The 17,568-nt window shown below is 25.3% G+C and overlaps 1 protein-coding gene across 2 annotated transcripts; it reads left to right on the top strand.

The window, feature by feature from the left end:
* Positions 1–8,831: 8,831 nt before the first annotated feature.
* Positions 8,832–16,071, top strand: LOC127289901 (glycine receptor subunit alpha-3). 2 transcript variants are annotated; one of them, XM_051318156.1, is made up of 9 exons: positions 8,832–9,244; positions 10,652–10,796; positions 11,370–11,452; positions 11,609–11,752; positions 12,055–12,137; positions 12,553–12,687; positions 12,946–13,046; positions 13,527–13,853; positions 14,115–16,071. In XM_051318156.1, the coding sequence occupies exons 1-9, from the start codon at positions 9,156–9,158 to the stop codon at positions 14,265–14,267; spliced, it is 1,260 nt and encodes a 419-aa protein (XP_051174113.1). In that variant the 5' UTR covers positions 8,832–9,155; the 3' UTR covers positions 14,268–16,071. The 2 variants fall into 2 exon arrangements, with proteins under 2 accessions (XP_051174113.1, XP_051174112.1); XM_051318155.1 differs by having other exon boundaries at positions 8,835–9,244; positions 14,082–16,067.
* The last annotated feature ends 1,497 nt before the right edge of the window (positions 16,072–17,568 follow it).

Here is a 17,568-nt window from a genome sequence, read left to right on the forward strand (position 1 = left end):
CACTGATATCTAGATTTTTAAATTACATAATGGTAAGTATACATTTTTTTATTGTACATTACATTCTTAAGTTTAAATTACGTTTTTAATTAAAATTTTTGTTTTCAATACAATAAATCCCTTCCTATAGTTGAAATAAAGGGACATATATATATATATATATATATATATATATATATATATATATATATATAGAAGGTGCAGTAAGAATGTGAGGTCAGAGGAAAGAGGGACGAGCGTGCTTATCGTGCATCGTCTCCAAACCATCTCAAATGCCTCTCCTCAACCACCTCGGTGATAGATGCTGGTAGTAGGCAGTAAAGGTCTGTCTATACCTCAACTCTCTCTCTCTCTCTTTCTCTCACCCCCTCCCCTCATTTTACCTACTCACCTCCGTTTCCTCTTTGTTCCCTTTTTCTTTCCTCCTTCTTCTATTTTCTCACCCTATATCCCTCAAGCCACTCAGCTGACGTCCGCGAAAATCCGCGGCCATGTATATATACACGGCTGCTATCTGACAATTTTACAAATCTAATTTTCATGCTGATATACAAAATAGTTGTCAAACAATACAATAGAATTGTATTGTGCTGGCAAAAGATTACTAAATTATTATAATTGTAAAATCAGTAGTACAAGTTAGTTTTAGTCAGGCATAACTTTAATAAAATATCGAAATATTTCTATCCGTAGTACAAGTAAGTTTCAGTCAGACATAACTTAATAAATTATTATTATTATTATTATTATTATTATTATTGCAAGGCAGTTTGAGTCAGACAAAAAAAATTTCAAAAACAGAAAATAAACATCAAGAGTTTTTTTAAAACTGTGTAATTAAGTAAATATATATAGAAATTTGTCAAAGAAACACTATAGACCAGTGTCATTAAGAGAGTACTTGATAATTTTAATATTGGAAACCCTAATCGATGCTTTGTTTTTCTGTGTGTATTGGATAATAATAATGTAGATTGCGGCAAAATCGTATGTGAAAAAAAAGCAAGTCGAGTGTGAGAGAGAGAGAAAGAGAGAAGGGAGAATAAGGTGAACGCGCATCGAATACTCGAATTATCTGATTTTCTCGATAGACCGAGTGACGTCATTAAGTCGTTGACGTAAACGGGTTGTCAGCTCGACTTGTCCAAAGAGATTCTTCAAAAATTTCTAGTCTTGCAATTAACGAATCATTTGAATTTTTTTCCCTCTTTACCTATTTCAAAGATCTAAAACAAGATCCAAAATATTTGGTCTGACTGAAACTAATTTTTTCTACTGCAATAACAAAATATAATAACTAGCAAAGTTATATCTCACTGATACTGAATTGCACTACTGATTTTAAAATTATAAAAAAAAAAATTCGACTGACTGAAACTGAATTATACTATTGTCAAAAAAAAAAAAATAAGTTATGTCTTGACTGAAACTAACCTGCATCACTGATTTTACAATTTTAATAATTAGAAAAAGTTCTCTGTCCAATTTGTACTACTAATTTCACAATGATAACAATTCGGAAAACTTATGTCTTACTAAAGCTGACTTATACTACTGATTCTAAAATTATTTAATTTCAAAAAAAATTATGTCTGACTAAAGCAGACTTGTACTACTGATTTTGCAATTATGATAATAATTTAGAAAATTTCTTTTTAACAAAAATTTAATTGTACTACATACAAAACGAATTTGTCTGACTAAAACTGACTTACTCTACTGACCCCAAAAAAAATATAAATAATTTTGTGAAAGTTCTGTCCGACTAATATTTGAATTGTACTACTGATTTAAAAAAAATAATTAAAAACGCCTTGTCTACTGCTGCTACAAGGAAAAATATTTACCTGGAACAGCGATATATTTCACTAAAACGACTAAAGTTTTCGCTAGCTTAGAGAAACATATAGCTGTTCAAGAGAAAGATTTTTTTTCGCTGTAAAAAAAAAATATATACATTTTACTACTGATAGGGGAGACCGAGGAGGAAAGTAACAGAGGAGGAAAGTAACAAAGCTTATAACTTTTAAACAAATTATCGGATAGACATGGTTCAAACATATTTTTAGTCGGCACTGTTCCCCCTTCCTCCTCCATAGTGTGTCCGAGCCTGACAGGAAAGGTTAGGTCTGATTCCGGTGTGACGTGCAGAAAAAACGTCAAAAGTAAGTTTTCGTTCAAATTTTCAAAGTCTCGTATTTCTTTAATTTTATTGTTTTTCAAAATGTGCCTTTCGTTATTTTATAGCCTTATTATCTGTCTTTAAGTTGTGCTTAAACAAACAATTTAACATTTGTGTAGTTTTAACTTTTTTGTTGACATACAAGAAAAAAGCGACCGAGGAGGAAAGTAACACGCTACTTTTCTCCTGTTGTCGATATTGTCCATGTTTTAACTAATGATTGAAGCAAATCGTATTTAATTTTACGAATAACAGAGATTTATTTAAGAAAAACCTGTGATCTAGGTAAGCATAAAATATCTTTAAGAAAAAAAATGAGCTAAATTCATAAAATGTTCGAAATATGTGCTAAATATGTCCCAAATATGTGCCAAATAAGTATAAAGTGTACTTAAGCTTTTATGTGTTCCTAATAAAAATATTTCTAATTAATAATAGTCATTAGTCTAAAGAATTTTACATAATTTTATACTGTTACTTTCCTCCTCGGGGGTCAGGAGGAAAGTAACAGATGAAGAGCTTGCGTAAAAGTTATACTGTGAACTGTCAATTTATTATAAATGTTTAATTCAAATTTTATTTAAAAGGTGAATGTCCAAGCTTTCATTTAATATATTGGACAAATTTATCCGACAAATATTTTTAATTCTAGCATAAAAAAACTGATTTTTGTTACTTTCCTCCTCGGTCTCCCCTACTTCAATTATTAGTATCAAATAGAAAATATCAAATTTTCATAATAAATGTGTATAATTTTTTTTTATTTCGATAAATTTTGTTTTTTTTTCTAATCATGAAATTTTGTCGTGTGTCATTTCCGGGACGTCATAGGAATGAAGAACCGTGACGTCGACACTGCGGTCGTTCTGGGGTGGAATGCAGAGCGAAATGGATTGCTGAAGGAGCACTGAAAGTGCCTCGAGATGCTTCTGGTGTATTCCCAGTTGCATAGGCCAGATGACCTGATTGTAGGAAAGAAGATGCCCTCGATGCCTCGTTACCACACGGGACCAAGTTTCCTCTCTCTCTCTCTCTCTCTCTCTCTCTCTCTCTCTCTCTCTCTCTCTCTCTCTCTCTCTCTCTCTCTCTCTCTCTCTCTCTCTCTCTCTCTCTCTCTCTCTCTCTCTCTCTCTCTCTCTCTCTCTTTCTCTCTATTTCTCTATTTCTCTTTCTCTAACATCCCAATCAAATTCATCTAACTAGCACCATTTTCCAGGAAAATACCCTTTAATTTCAGGATAATAGACAATAATTAACTATTCATTGACTAACATTTTAACTACAAAAAAAAAAGAAATGCAAATAAAATTCGAAACATAAGTTTTTGGCTTAAAATTAATTCAAAAGTACACTGTTGAAAAAAAATCTACAGTGTTATTATAATTTATAAATTTTTTTTATAATTTAAAATAATTATAATTTATAAATTTTTTTATCAGTAGCAAATAATGAAAATAATAATACTTTAAAAACAATTAAGGGATTTTTTTCGATTCTTTTCAGCTACATTAGGAATTGGACACAATGTAATTAGGCAGGCTTTGTCAATTGTCGAGAGCACTAGTCAGATAGAACGCCAAGACATGTTTCCCCTCTATATCTTGCAACATCAATTTTTTGTGCTGCATTTGTTGACGGCCAAATGTATGTTTATAGAGCAAATTTTTTTTTTTTAATTCTCTCTAAATAAAAATATTTAATTTAATATTAACGCAGCATTAGGCTGGCAAAAGATTACTAAATTATTATAATTGTAAAATCAGTAGTAAAAGTCAGATTTAGTCAGACATACATTTAATAATTGTAAAAATCAGTAGTATAAGTCATTATAAGTGAGACAAAGTTTTTTTTATAATTATTACAATTGTAAAAACAGTAGTGCAAGTCAGTATTAGTCAGACAATTTTTTAATTAATAATATTGTGAAATCAGTCAGGTTTAGTAAGACATAGATTTAATAATTGTAAAAATCAGTAGTACAAGTCAGTATTAGTCAGACAAAACTTTATGAATTATTAAAATTTATGTATTAGTACTGTCTATTACTTTTATCGAAAAAAAAATTTTTTTTGTACAAAAATGATTCTACAAAATTCAAAAGAAAATGTTCAGAAATTTTTTCAACTCAATATTCTAAAGGAATGTCAATGCATGATAAGACGCGAGAGACGTATGTCTAAAAAAAATATTCTGAAATTAAAAAAAAAAATTATGTCATAAAAATTAAAAATTATTTTAAATCATTTCTAGTGATTTATTCTTAATATTAGAATAATTTTAAAACCAATTGTACTTTATTATAATTACATCGTTACTATATTATTATCATTTTACAATTAAAATTACTTTCAGTTATATAATTTAACATCTCTTCAGTGTCAAACAAAAGACTTATTTAACAATCAAAAACCATTTTTAGTGCTACAGTGTCGATTATCGTTTTTTCACAAAAAAAAACGACAAGAGGTCGATTCTACTCTAAACAACAGATACTGAAGTATCACACAGAAAAAAAGGGAATGTGACCAAAAGAGTTTGTCACAGAGAAGACTTTCATCCCTTCTTTTTCTTATTCTTTTTTTTTTTTTTTGTTTAAAAAGCCGGTGAAACAACGGCGGGGGTCACATGCCTAACTAGCGCGCGCGGTATTTGAAGATTCTAAAAGAGACGAGAAGCGAATCGACCGGATTAGCTCTCTTTCTCTTTCTCTCCACCTTCATCGCCTCGGTGGATATGTCGCGCTCAATATATTGATCCGAAAAAAAAAAAAAAAAAATTGTGCCGCGATAATAGAAAGCCGTTGTGTCGTCGTGCTGTACTCACTCGAATGGCCACTCTTCAAGGAAGTGCCAGGAGATGGGAGTTTTAAGAGGAAGAACGAGATTCAAGTCAAACAATGCCACACGATCGAGATTTATCATCAACTCAAAGGGTTACTAACTTTGCGCAAAATATATTCAATCATTTTTCTTTTCGTTATTCAAAAAATAAAAAATAAATAAAAATAAATAAAAAATAATTTTTTTCATGCAAAATTTTATTTTCAATGTGAAATATATTGCAATTTTAATTTTTTTAATTTTCGATTTAACGGTACACTGAAAACAAAATTTATTTGATTTAACTAATCGATTACTTTACTATTATCAACAAAATAATTATTTGTTGCAAGTAAATATTTATTTGATAATAGTCAAGTAGAAGATTATTTGAATCAAATAAATTTTTTTTTCAGTGTAACTAACGAAAGCATAATGATATATAATTAATATATATATATATATATATATATATATATATATATATATATATTATACAAGTGTGAGTATACAGTAACAATAACTGACTATGAATCACAAAAATGGAGATAACAATAAGTTCTTTTGTGTTCTGATTCATATTCAAGGAATCTTACAATATCATTACATAATTTACACGTTACATAGAAGTGAAAAAGTGGTGAACAGATACAATTACAACTTCTTTGGTGTCCAAAGGGAAAGAAAATAGATCACCGACGATGAGGGAAAGTCTCATTAATATAAAAAGAAAATTTACTGAATTTTTTTATTTCGAAAATAATTCTTAAAATTTTTATATCAATAGTAAGAGTCAATTTAGTTTAGACAAACCTTTTTTTTAACAGTGGTATAAAACAATTTTCCACTGAAATTTTTTAAAAATAATTATAATTGTTAAATTAGTAGTACAGGGCAATTTCAGTCAGACAGAATTTTTCATAACTATTATAACTGTAAAATCAGTAGTACAAATCAGTTTCAGTCAGACAGAAAAACTTTTTATAGTTATTATGAATGTAAAATCAGTAGTAAAAGTCAGTTTCCGTCAGAAATTACTTTCATAAAAGATTATAATTTTTCTATCAGTAGTAAAATTACCATTCAGCCAGACATTTATTTTTTTATTACAATTATAAAATCAGTAGTAAAAGTTAGTATCAGTCAGGCAAAACTTTACGAAATATTAAAATTGCAGAAAAATTAGTAGTATAAGGCAGTTATAGTCCGGCAAACTTTTTTTTTAAATTATTATAATTGTAGAATCAGTAGTAGAAATCAGTATTTTGTCAGACAAATGTTTTAAAATCAGTGTCAATGTAAAATCAGTAGCACAAGTCAATTTCAATCAGACATATATCTTTTTTCATATCTATAATTCTAAAATTAGTAGTACAAGTTAGTTTCAATCAGAATAAAATTTTTTTTTAATTATTATAATTGTTAAAATCAGTAGTACAAGTTAGCTTTAGTCAGACAAAACTTTTTCGAATTATAATTTTTTAAGTGATACAAGTCAGTTATAGTTAGGCAATCATTTCTTATTTATTATAATTTTTCTGTCAGTAGTATAAGTCAATTTCGTCAGATAAAATTTTATGGAAATTTATAATTTTAGTTTTAGTAGAAAAATTTTGTTTCAATCAGACTACCTTTTTTTTAGTTGTACAAATTAATTTTAATCATAAACTTTTTTTTTTTTTGATTTATAATAATTTAAAAAAAGTCAGTTTTAGTCAGACAGATAACTTTATAGGGATTTATTAATTGCTATCTTGCTATCATCAATTTTTTGTGCTGCATTTGTTCACGGCCAAATGTATGTTTAGAGCAAATTTTTTTTTTTAAATTCTCTCTAAATAAAAAATATTTGATTTAATATTAACAGCATAAGGCTGGCAAAAGATTACTAAATTATTTCAATTGTAAAATCAGTAGTACAAGTCAGATTTTGTCAGACCTAGATTTAATAATTTTTAAGTCAGTAGTCTAAGTTTATTTTAGTCAGACGAGTATTTTTTAAATTATTATAATTATAGAATTAGTCCCACGTGAAAAGATTACCGGTAAACTCCGCGAAGTAGCTCCGCGGAATTTCGGCAGAGCAGCTCCGCGGATTTTCCGCGAAATTTCCGCAAATTTTTTTTTTTGCATAATAATATATTTATGTTATTATTTAAAATAATATAAAATTAAATTGTGTATATTCTACTTAAAATTACTTTTTAATTTTTAGTTAACAAGTGAGAGAAGACTTTGACACTAATTTTGTTAACAAAAAATTGAAAACTTTAAAAATAGGTTCACGGTTATAGCCGGTAAAGATGTATGTATTTTTCTTTTCTACTTAAAAAAGTAATCCCAAAATTAATATCAGATTATTGCATTAAAGAGAGTTAAATATATAATAGATTAAATAGTTTTTTACTTGTATTTATCCTTTTTATAAGACAATAATAAAATTCATTTCATATAAAAATTTTATTAATAAAAAAATAAAAATGCATTTGCCATATGATACTGATTTCTATTTATTTAATAAAATTTATTTCACTCATTATATATTTTAATTTTTAGTAGGGTTAAATTAGGTTACAATTAAAACTTTCAGAAAATAACTTTATAATCTAAATACAGGTTATAAGCTCTTAAAAAGGTTTGGAAAAAGAAATGATTTCCCGGTCGTTACCGTTACTTATTGATGGCTTCGTAATATGAAAATTTTATACGACATGTTTAACTTCCCCAAAAAATTGTATTCTTGCTGCTGCCTAGTTCTTGAGTGACATCGATTTGTTATTCTTCTAATGCTTCGTATTTTTATCATGTCTTGAAATGTTAAAATCCTTAAAAAATCCTTACCGATTGTAACCACCTAATTATCCTAAAGGTTATCAATATTTTTTTTTCAAAAAATTGACGTGTCTAACAGTAAATCTTGTCTCAGTTGTTAACTAAAGTATAAAACGTAATTTAAATAGAATGTATTGAATTTAATATTATATTACTTTAAATAATAACATAAATATATTATTATGCAAAAAAAAAATTTGCGGAAATTTCGCGGAAAATCCGCGGAGCTGCTCTGCCGAAATTCCGCGGAGCTACTTCGCGGAGTTTACCGGTAATCTTTTCACGTGGGGTACTACAAGTCAGTATATCAGTCAGACAAAACTTTTTTAAAATTTTAATAATTGTAAAATCAGTAGTATAAGTCAGACATAAATATATACAATAAAAATTTATACAGTTTTAGTAGAAAAATTACATTTCAGTTAGACATAACTCAAATGAATTATTATTTTCTGACAAAAAATGTTTTATTTTTCTATAATTTCGAAACACTACTAATAATTAAAATTTTTTATTTTAAATTGTATTAAACTCGCACGTGCCGTTTTTCCAATAGAGAATAGACTCTCTAAAGAGTCCGTAACATCAACGCCAGTGCAAACACGATTTACAATACATTGGTGTGCGGAACCAAAGAAAGAGAATAGAAAGAAGAAAAAAAGTGACAATAAAGTGAAAGAAGACGCAAAGTCTCGAGAGTTACCGCATTGGGGTAAATTTAGTCGAAGGGGTAAATATGTGAAGTATGCGAAAAAAAAAGAAGGGGGGTTGGACAGGTATTGAGAGCCAGTGACGAAATTCACCAGGGATTATAATAGCCACTATAACAGAATTCGTATACTACATATATATATATAACAAGTCTTATACAATTCTACTTTTAACCCTTCCATCGTGTGTCATCTTCCCCCCACTCCTTCGTTAAAAACTACCGATCACGTCACATCTGTTACAACCCCCCTTTTCTTATTTGAAAGAGTGGGGAGAGTAATACTGCCTACTGTGTAGGTACATACCAACACGGATCCCTCTTTCTCTATCTCATCCTCTTTTGCACTTTACTCTTTCCACCTCTATCACACCCCCCCCTGAAATTTTGCACAGTTTGCAAAATCACAGCCACAAGAAAGTCAGTCAGTAAGTCAGTGAGTCAGTTGGTGGGTTGTTAATAAAAATAAAAAGAAAAAAAAAAAAATTTTTTTCGAAATTGGTTCCTCTTTTAATAAAAAGTGACACCGTCGGTGGTGCCTGCTACCGGTTAAATATTGAGTCCTTCCGGTTATATTGTCAGTGTTTAAAATGCATTGAAGAAAAATCTAACAATGGAGGAGTCACGGGAAATAGGAGGCATGCCTTCCGCTTCCGTTTCTTCAATACTTCTTCTACTTCTTGTTACCACCACGGATGCCCAGTAAGTCTGGAGACGAAAAAATTTTCACCTATTTTTGATTTTCTTTTTTATTTACTTTTTTTTACCTATTTTAATTTCCACGTTTTTATTTCTTACAATTTTTTTTATATCTATTTTGACTTTATTTTTATTTCTTACAATTTTTTTGACCTATTTTGACTTCTGTGTTTTTTTTTTCATTCTTACAATTTTTATTTTTTCGACCTATTTTTGACTTTTCTGTTTTTTTTATTGATTACAGTGTATTTTTCAACCTTTTTTTTTTAAACTTTTGTTCCTTTATTTCTTAAAATATTTATTATTTTCATAATTTTAATTATAAAAAATTCTCACTTGGTCGAAAAATAATAATTGATAATAATTAAGTTGATTGCAACTATATATACATAATTAATTAAAATCAATTTTAATTAAAATCATATTATACTGTCTATATACTAGTATAACTGAAATATACTATTTTTTCATTTTAAATATGTACTAATGAATTTTATTTTAATTAATGAACATATTGAATTTGTAGAATTAGGCGTCGAATGAGATCAAGTAGTGCCATGTTGTAAAAAGTGCAAATTATGAACTTTCTTTTTAATAATCAATAACTTCCACTGCACTTTTTTTTTTGTAAAAAAAAAACCTTATATTTACATAAGGTTTCAATTTAAAAGTGAATTATTTAATTCAAATAATCGGTTAATTAACTATTATCAAAAAAAAAAAAAATATTTATTTAAACAAATTAATTTTTATTTCAACCAAACAATTTTTATTTCAAACAATAAAATTATATTTAATACAAATAATTTTTAATTGAACCAAATAAATTTTATTTGTACAAAATAATTTTTAATTGAACCAAATAAATTTTATTTGTACAAAATAATTATTAATTGAAACAATTAATTTTTATTTAAACCAAATTTTTCATAAAAATATATACCGAATTGGACTTGCGATTTGAACTGACATTGGTAACCAATCATGGGCCAAGGACAAAAACTTAAATCTAAGCTTCTACTTTACACTTGAACTCAAAAAAAAAAAAAAAAAAAAAGAGAAAAGAACAGACCTTGATTGAAGAAAGTGAAATAAGTTTTGTCACAATGAACGAATCAAAAGTTTCAAGTATGATGTCCCTCAAAAAAGAAAAATATATTCTTCTGCTATTAAAGAGAAGTGAAAATAAACGAAAATTCTTTCTATATATATATATATATATAACGTGATAGAAAACTCAAATTGCAAATAATTTGTTGAGATATAAAATAATCAATTTTTTTAAGCTGAAAAAATTAAGAATAATAAATAATAATTTATAATAAATTAATTAATTAATAATTTATAATAAATTAATTAATTAATAATTTACAATAATTAATTAATAAATAATGTATTAAAATTTATTAGGAGAAGTTTAGAGTTTTATGACCTGCTACCAGAGGATCCAAAACTTTATGATAAGATGAGACCACCAAAACAAGGTGGACAAGCAACTGCTGTTTATTTTCATGTAACTGTCATGGGTCTCGATTCAATCGATGAAACTTCGATGGTAGGATTTAATTATTATTTTAATTGTTTAATTTAATTTTCAAGAAAGTTGAATTTAAATTAATCTGTACTACTGACAAAAAATGTTTGTCTGACTGCAATAACATTTTTCTACTGAAACTAAAATTATAATAATTCAAAAAAAAAGTTGTTCGTACTACTGATTCAACAAATTTTCAATAATTCAGAAAAATCTTTGTCGTAACTGAAACTGACTTATACTACTGATAGAAAAATTATAATAAATAAAAAATAATTGTCTGACTAAAACTGACTTGTACCACTGAAAAAATTAAAATTCCAAAAAGTATTGTCTGACAAAAATTGATTTGTACTACTGTCATATAAATAACTATTTAAAATTATTGTCTGACTAAAACTATTTTTTTACTACTGATACCTTGAATTTTTTTTAATTTATAACTCACAGTCTGACTAAAGTTAAACATTCTCTACTTATAAAAAAAAAAATTACAACAAATTTTTGAGAGATTATTTAACCCTTTTTTCTCTATAAATAAAATTTTTTTTTTTATAACTATATACATATAATAATAAAATGAAAAACTTACAGACTTATGCTGCGGACATTTTTTTCGCTCAAACTTGGAAGGACAATAGGCTGCGGCTTCCTGAAAACATGACGTCCGAATATAGGTGTGTTAATAATAAAAAATAATTAAATAAACAAATTTTAAAAAAAATTATTAATTAGAATAAAATTAAAAAAAAAAAAACATTCGTAAAATTTAGTTTTTTTTTCAAATTCTTGTTTAAATTAATTTTGGTTGTTCTTTTTTTTTTCTAATCAAGATTATTAGAAGTCGATTGGCTGAAGAATATGTGGCGACCGGATTCATTTTTCAAGAATGCGAAATCCGTCACTTTTCAAACAATGACGATTCCAAATCACTACTTGTGGCTTTATAAGGATAAAACAATTCTTTACATGGTGAAGTATGTAAAACGAATAACATAAATAAATTATATTTAATTTTTATAATAATAAAATAAAACATAATTAATTTCTATTAATTATTATTAATGATTAATTAATTATTATTAATGATTAATTAATTATAATTATTAATAATTAATTACTAATTATTTATTATTAAAATTAATTAAATTTTCTAAAACTTCTTTCTATTTTCTCCATTTTGATTAAATTTTAAATAATTGTTTCTTTAAATCAGAAATAAATTTATTATTTGCAAAAAAAAATTTTTTTTTTAACGTAAGTTGAAAATTTCTTTTAGACTGACATTAAGGCTGTCTTGTGCTATGAATTTTCTTATATATCCACACGACACGCAAGAATGTAAACTGCAAATGGAGAGCTGTAAGTTTTTTTTTCAAATAACACACATCTGTTTATTTATAATAATTCTATTTATTTACTTTGTTTTATTTATTTGTATATTGTTAATAGTGTTAATTGTATATAATTATTTAAAATTCATTAAAATATAAATATTCAATAATATTCACCAAATAGAAAATATTTCTGTATTTTTTTTTTTTTTTTGTGGGACGAAAATCTATAAATATAATCAATATTAAATTATATTCAAAAAGTAGATTTTGCACTCTCTAATATCATTATAGAGGTCTTTCATTGAATTCATTGAAAGAGAAAGAGACGTCTTTAAATTAAAGCGCTCATTAAAAAAATTTAACTCCCTTGGTAAAAATTATACTATTTGAAAAGAAAAATTTTTCATTTTATAATAAGACAAAGTAATCTCGGTCGACAGTATCGCATACGACGGATGAGATGATTTTCCAGTGGGATCCCGACGTACCCCTTGTTGTCGACGAAAACATTGAATTACCCCAGTTACAACTTGTTAAGAATTATACGGCCGACTGCACGCAGGTCTATTCTACTGGTAAGTGTCTCTTATCAAAAAAAAAAAAAAAACAAAATTAATTACTTAAAAATTTATTTCCACATTATAAGAAAACCATAAAAAAAAATTTTTCTTTTATTTTCTTTCTTTTGACTATAATTCTTTTTGTTCATTTTTTTTTTTTTTTCTAAAAACGACAAAATATAAAAAATTATGTTAATTGACAAAAAAAAAAAAACTTTGGTTTTGCTTTTACGAGAAATAAAATTAATAAATATTAATTTCTTTTTTCTTTAGGAAATTTCACTTGTTTAGAGGTAATTTTCGTCCTGAAACGTCGATTGGGATATTATCTATTTCACACATATGTCCCAACGTGTTTAATTGTAATTATGTCGGTAAGTCTATACAATATATTTAATTTAAAATAATTTATCAAAATAATTATTAAATATTTTATTGAGAATTTTAAAATAATTTATAAAATAATTTTAAATAATTGTACATTTTTTTTAAATAATTCATAAAAATAATTTTATAAAAATAATTAAAAATAACTCTTGATAATTTAAAATATATAAAATAATTTTAAATAATTATTGAGAATTTAAAATAATTTATACAATAATTGTAGATTATTTTAAATAATTTTAATTGTTTCAGATAATTTTAAATAATTTTTGATAATTTTAAATAATTTATAAAAATCATTTTAGATCATTTTAAAAAATTTTAAACAATTTTAAATAATTTTAACTAATTTTAATATTATATAGTATTAAAATTATTTTTCAACGTTAAGAATTAGAATTGACTTTTTTTTTGTTGGAAAATTGAAATTAAATAGAGAAAAAAGAAAAAAATATTTCTGACTTTAGTGGGTGTCTTTTTGGATAAAACCGGAAGCAGCGCCAGCGAGAGTGACACTTGGAGTGACTTCATTGCTGACACTTTCGACTCAGCATGCAAAAAGTCAAGCATCACTACCGCCAGTATCATATTTAAAGGCTGTCGATGCATTTATGTCAGTCTGCACAATATTTGTATTCATGGCCTTAATGGAATATTGTCTAGTGAATATTGTACTTGGTGATCACGATATGCCACCCCCAAAACCAAAACCAGCCCCACCGCCACAACCTCCAGCATCATCATCCGGTCCAGATTCCACTAAATTGGACAAAATCTTCGATATCGCCAGCAAGGTAATGCCTGGCTGAACAGTCTCAATCTTTTTTTTTTTTTCTGTGCCTCGAAAAAAAAACAACATCAAATATTAATTAAAATAAAATATAAATTATTAGTATAAAAATATTTAAAGTATCAAAATTAAAAAAAAAAAAAAAAAAAAAAAAAAAAGCAATTAATATTTTCGAGGCACAGAATAAAAATATTTATAATTTGATTGATGATTGTGATTGGTTGTCACACAGGAGAATGCAATGTTACTATCGGGTCGATCACAGAAATCGACAACGGGTCCACCACCTGGTCTAACACCGGCCCAAAGAGGAAAAATGCGCGCCCTCAGTATAGATCGATTTTCAAGAGTATTCTTTCCATTTTTATTCACATTACTCAACGTCTCGTATTGGATTATGTTTGCCGAGTATATTTAAAAAAAAAAAAAAAAAATACCAATTTTCCACGAAAAATAAAATAAAAAATTTTGAAAAAGAAAAGGGCCTAAGGGGAATGAGCAGAATTAAAAGAAAAGAAAAAACTTCAGAACGAAGAAAAGAAGAAAAAATGGTGAAAAATAGATAAAGAAAAAATTAGAAATACAAAAGAAGAAAAATCTGAAAAAAGAATAAAATAAATAAATAAAGAGAAAAAAGACAAATGGAGAGAAATAAACGTAAAAAGAAATTATTTGAAAAAAAAAATTAATAAACGGTAAGCAGTCAATTTCTCTAGCCCGAAAATTATCATTAAGAGCATTCTATATTATACAGTAATCTCTCGATAGGAATTATCTATTTAAATTATTTTACAATTTTAAATTTAAAAGATAAAATTTTCTTTTATATTAAAATTGAAAAAGTACACTGAACATACGATAAGTGTTTCATGTATTCAATTATCGAGTATCTACCGTCTTTTCAAATTTTTACCATCACTTATCGAGAGTTCACTGTATTAAGAATTTCTTTCTCCAAATAATAAACTTGCAATTTTTAAGACTTTTTTAAAGAAAAAAAAACTATATAGCACATCGCATCTTACACAATAGAATTATTGTCATTATCATTAAGATTTAAACATTTTCAAAAAAAAAAAAAAAAATTTTAAATTAAAAATTTATTTAAAAAAATTTTCTTGCATGTTCAATTTTAATGTCACTTAATTATTTATCTAAATACTAATTCAATAACTAATTGGCTTTTTCATTACTTATTTATAATTAGTTAATTATTTAATTTTTTAGTTAATTAATGAATAGTTGTCGAATTTATTGTTTCTTAAATTTATTTATTTAAAAAAAAAGTTTGGATCATCGTGAAAATTTTACTTTCTAAAATATTTCAACCTGGGACACAGTAATGTCCCACATATGCCCTTAAAAAAAAAAAAAATTGCTTATAAAGGAAACCGTCTCTTACAAATAATGAATTGTTGCAAATTTTGCGACATTTTTTTTTTTTTAGATTGATGTTTAATAAAAAATACCACATGATCATGAAATATAAATTATATCTCTACGACTCAAGATTCTGAATTTAGAATTAAAAATACAACGAAAAAAATTAAAAGCCATAATGTAATTTAATATTCATAACAGTAGTGAATATCTAAAAATATTTGAAGCGCTTATTCTGAGATTAAAAATTTTTATTCCCTTCTAATATAGTAAATTTCCCAAATTTTTACAATAAAACTTTAAAAAATTCTAGTGATAATTGTAATTAATTTAAAAAATTTGTTCTAGTTAATTTTTCTTTTTTTTTTTTTTAAATAAAATTAATCAAATTCTTTTCAATCGTGTGGTATAATCGTCTCTAAATTTAGGGGGAAAAACTCAATTTTTTCAAGAGATATTACAAAAAAAAAAATGAAAAAACTGCGAAATATAAAAGAAAAAAAAATGTAAATTAGTCAAACAGTCATACACAAACATATTTGTAGAAAACTCGAAGGTTTAAAAAAAAAAGTTATATGTATATTATAATTCGGAAAGCGTGTATATTATAAATAATTATAAATTATAAATATTTATTAAATCTCATAAATATAATATTATGAGATTTGCAAACACTACATTATTATTATGCTTGAATAAATATTATTAAATAACTAAAAAAGATATATATTATTTTCAAGAAACAATATTAAAAATAAAATTTGTTTCTTTAATAAAAATAAAGAAAAAAAAAAATTTCTCAATTATTAAAGCGCTCTTTTATTTTCAAATAAAAACGATAATCGATATCAAATTTCGACTTTGTATATTACAAATTATTATAATATTAAAGAAAATAATGCTGATATCACATATTATAATTAAGAAAAAAATGTTCAAAATCAAAAGAATAATGTTGTATGTAATTTATTCATAATATAAAAAATTTTAAAACTGTATTATTCAATTATTTATTTATAGAAGGCGTAAAAATATCTATTTTTAGTAAAGTAGTTAAAAAATAAAAAAGCAAATAATTTAAATAATAGATTGAATTTGAAACTTTTTAATTTAATTTTTTTTTTTATAAATAATTAGAAAATATGATTTATAATATAAATTTAGACTCTGACAAGTGGTGAACTCTAGTGATGAAATTTTGTATAAATCTTCTTCCTCTATCGGTATTTCAAAAATATTTATTATAATTCAAAATTTAAAATTGACAATTTACAAAAATTATTTAATAATAATACACTGAATTTGTTTTTCCGTTTTTTATAAAAAAAAATATGTTAATTTTTTAAAATATAATTTTTCAATAGGTATATATAATCACTTTTCTCAGTTGCAATTAGATTTTGAATATTTATATTAAAATAAATAAATATATTTTAATATTAAAAAAAAAAAATTATTCCATATTTTTCGTTTATCATAAAAATTGTTTATTTAATTTAATAGTTAATTAAATTAATTTTGTAAAAAAATTAGTTTAAACATTATTTCTCCTCGATATTGAAAAGATTATTTTGTAATTGAAAAAGATGTAAGAGTTCGAAGAAAATGTATAATATATGGAAAAAAGAAGGCAATGGCATTTTCTTATCAGAACCGGGGTTACTCAGAGATAATAAACCCACGCATCTCTTCCTTCCTTTTTGACATCAACGATTTTACATTTCGATGTCACTCTTTTTGCTCTCAAATCATTTTCATTATTTTCTTTCAATTAACCCAGATTCCTTTTTTTTTATATTACCCATATAAATAATTCGTTTTCTCTTTCAAAAATAATTTTCTCTTTTTTTTATCTAATTTTAAATTATTATTTTTAAATCCTATTTTTTAAATTTAATTTTAAATTATAATTTTCTAATCTAATTTAAATTATTATTTAATATAATTAAAAAATTAATTACTTTTATTTTTCATGTTATAGTCAATTTTGAATTTAAAAAAAAAAAAATTATTAAATTCAAAATAAAACAAAATGATTGTAATTTATTTAAAATAAAGTAATTTTTGGTTTAAATCAGCATTTAACTAGATTCAGAGGTGACTAAATAGACTATTAACTCAACATAAGTTAAAAGGCTCATTTTGAGATTGAATGAAGATAAACGACTAACTTGCATACAATGTATTTAACCCCCATTGATTTTATCGATTCATATAATTGACATAAATCATATTTCCAATCAAAGAATGGTATAAAGTACTTCAACATTTTAAAGAAAAAAACAAGAATTTCTTAAATATTTTAACAAAATTTTTTTTTAAATCAAATAAATTATCAA

The sequence above is a fragment of the Leptopilina boulardi genome, unplaced genomic scaffold, assembly GCF_019393585.1.
Source record: "Leptopilina boulardi isolate dan_hultmark-lab unplaced genomic scaffold, ZJU_Lbou_2.1 LbouV2_51, whole genome shotgun sequence".
In the NCBI taxonomy this organism is placed as follows: Eukaryota; Metazoa; Arthropoda; class Insecta; order Hymenoptera; family Figitidae; genus Leptopilina; species Leptopilina boulardi.

Bases quoted from the DNA above. Each gene is read 5' to 3' on its own strand.
- LOC127289901 (XM_051318155.1), top strand. From the start codon at position 9,156: ATGGAGGAGTCACGGGAAATAGGAGGCATGCCTTCCGCTTCCGTTTCT. The intron at 9,245-10,651 runs GTAAGTCTGGAG...AAAATTTATTAG, and splicing joins GTTACCACCACGGATGCCCA to GAGAAGTTTAGAGTTTTATG. The intron at 12,688-12,945 runs GTAAGTGTCTCT...TTTTTTCTTTAG, and splicing joins CACGCAGGTCTATTCTACTG to GAAATTTCACTTGTTTAGAG.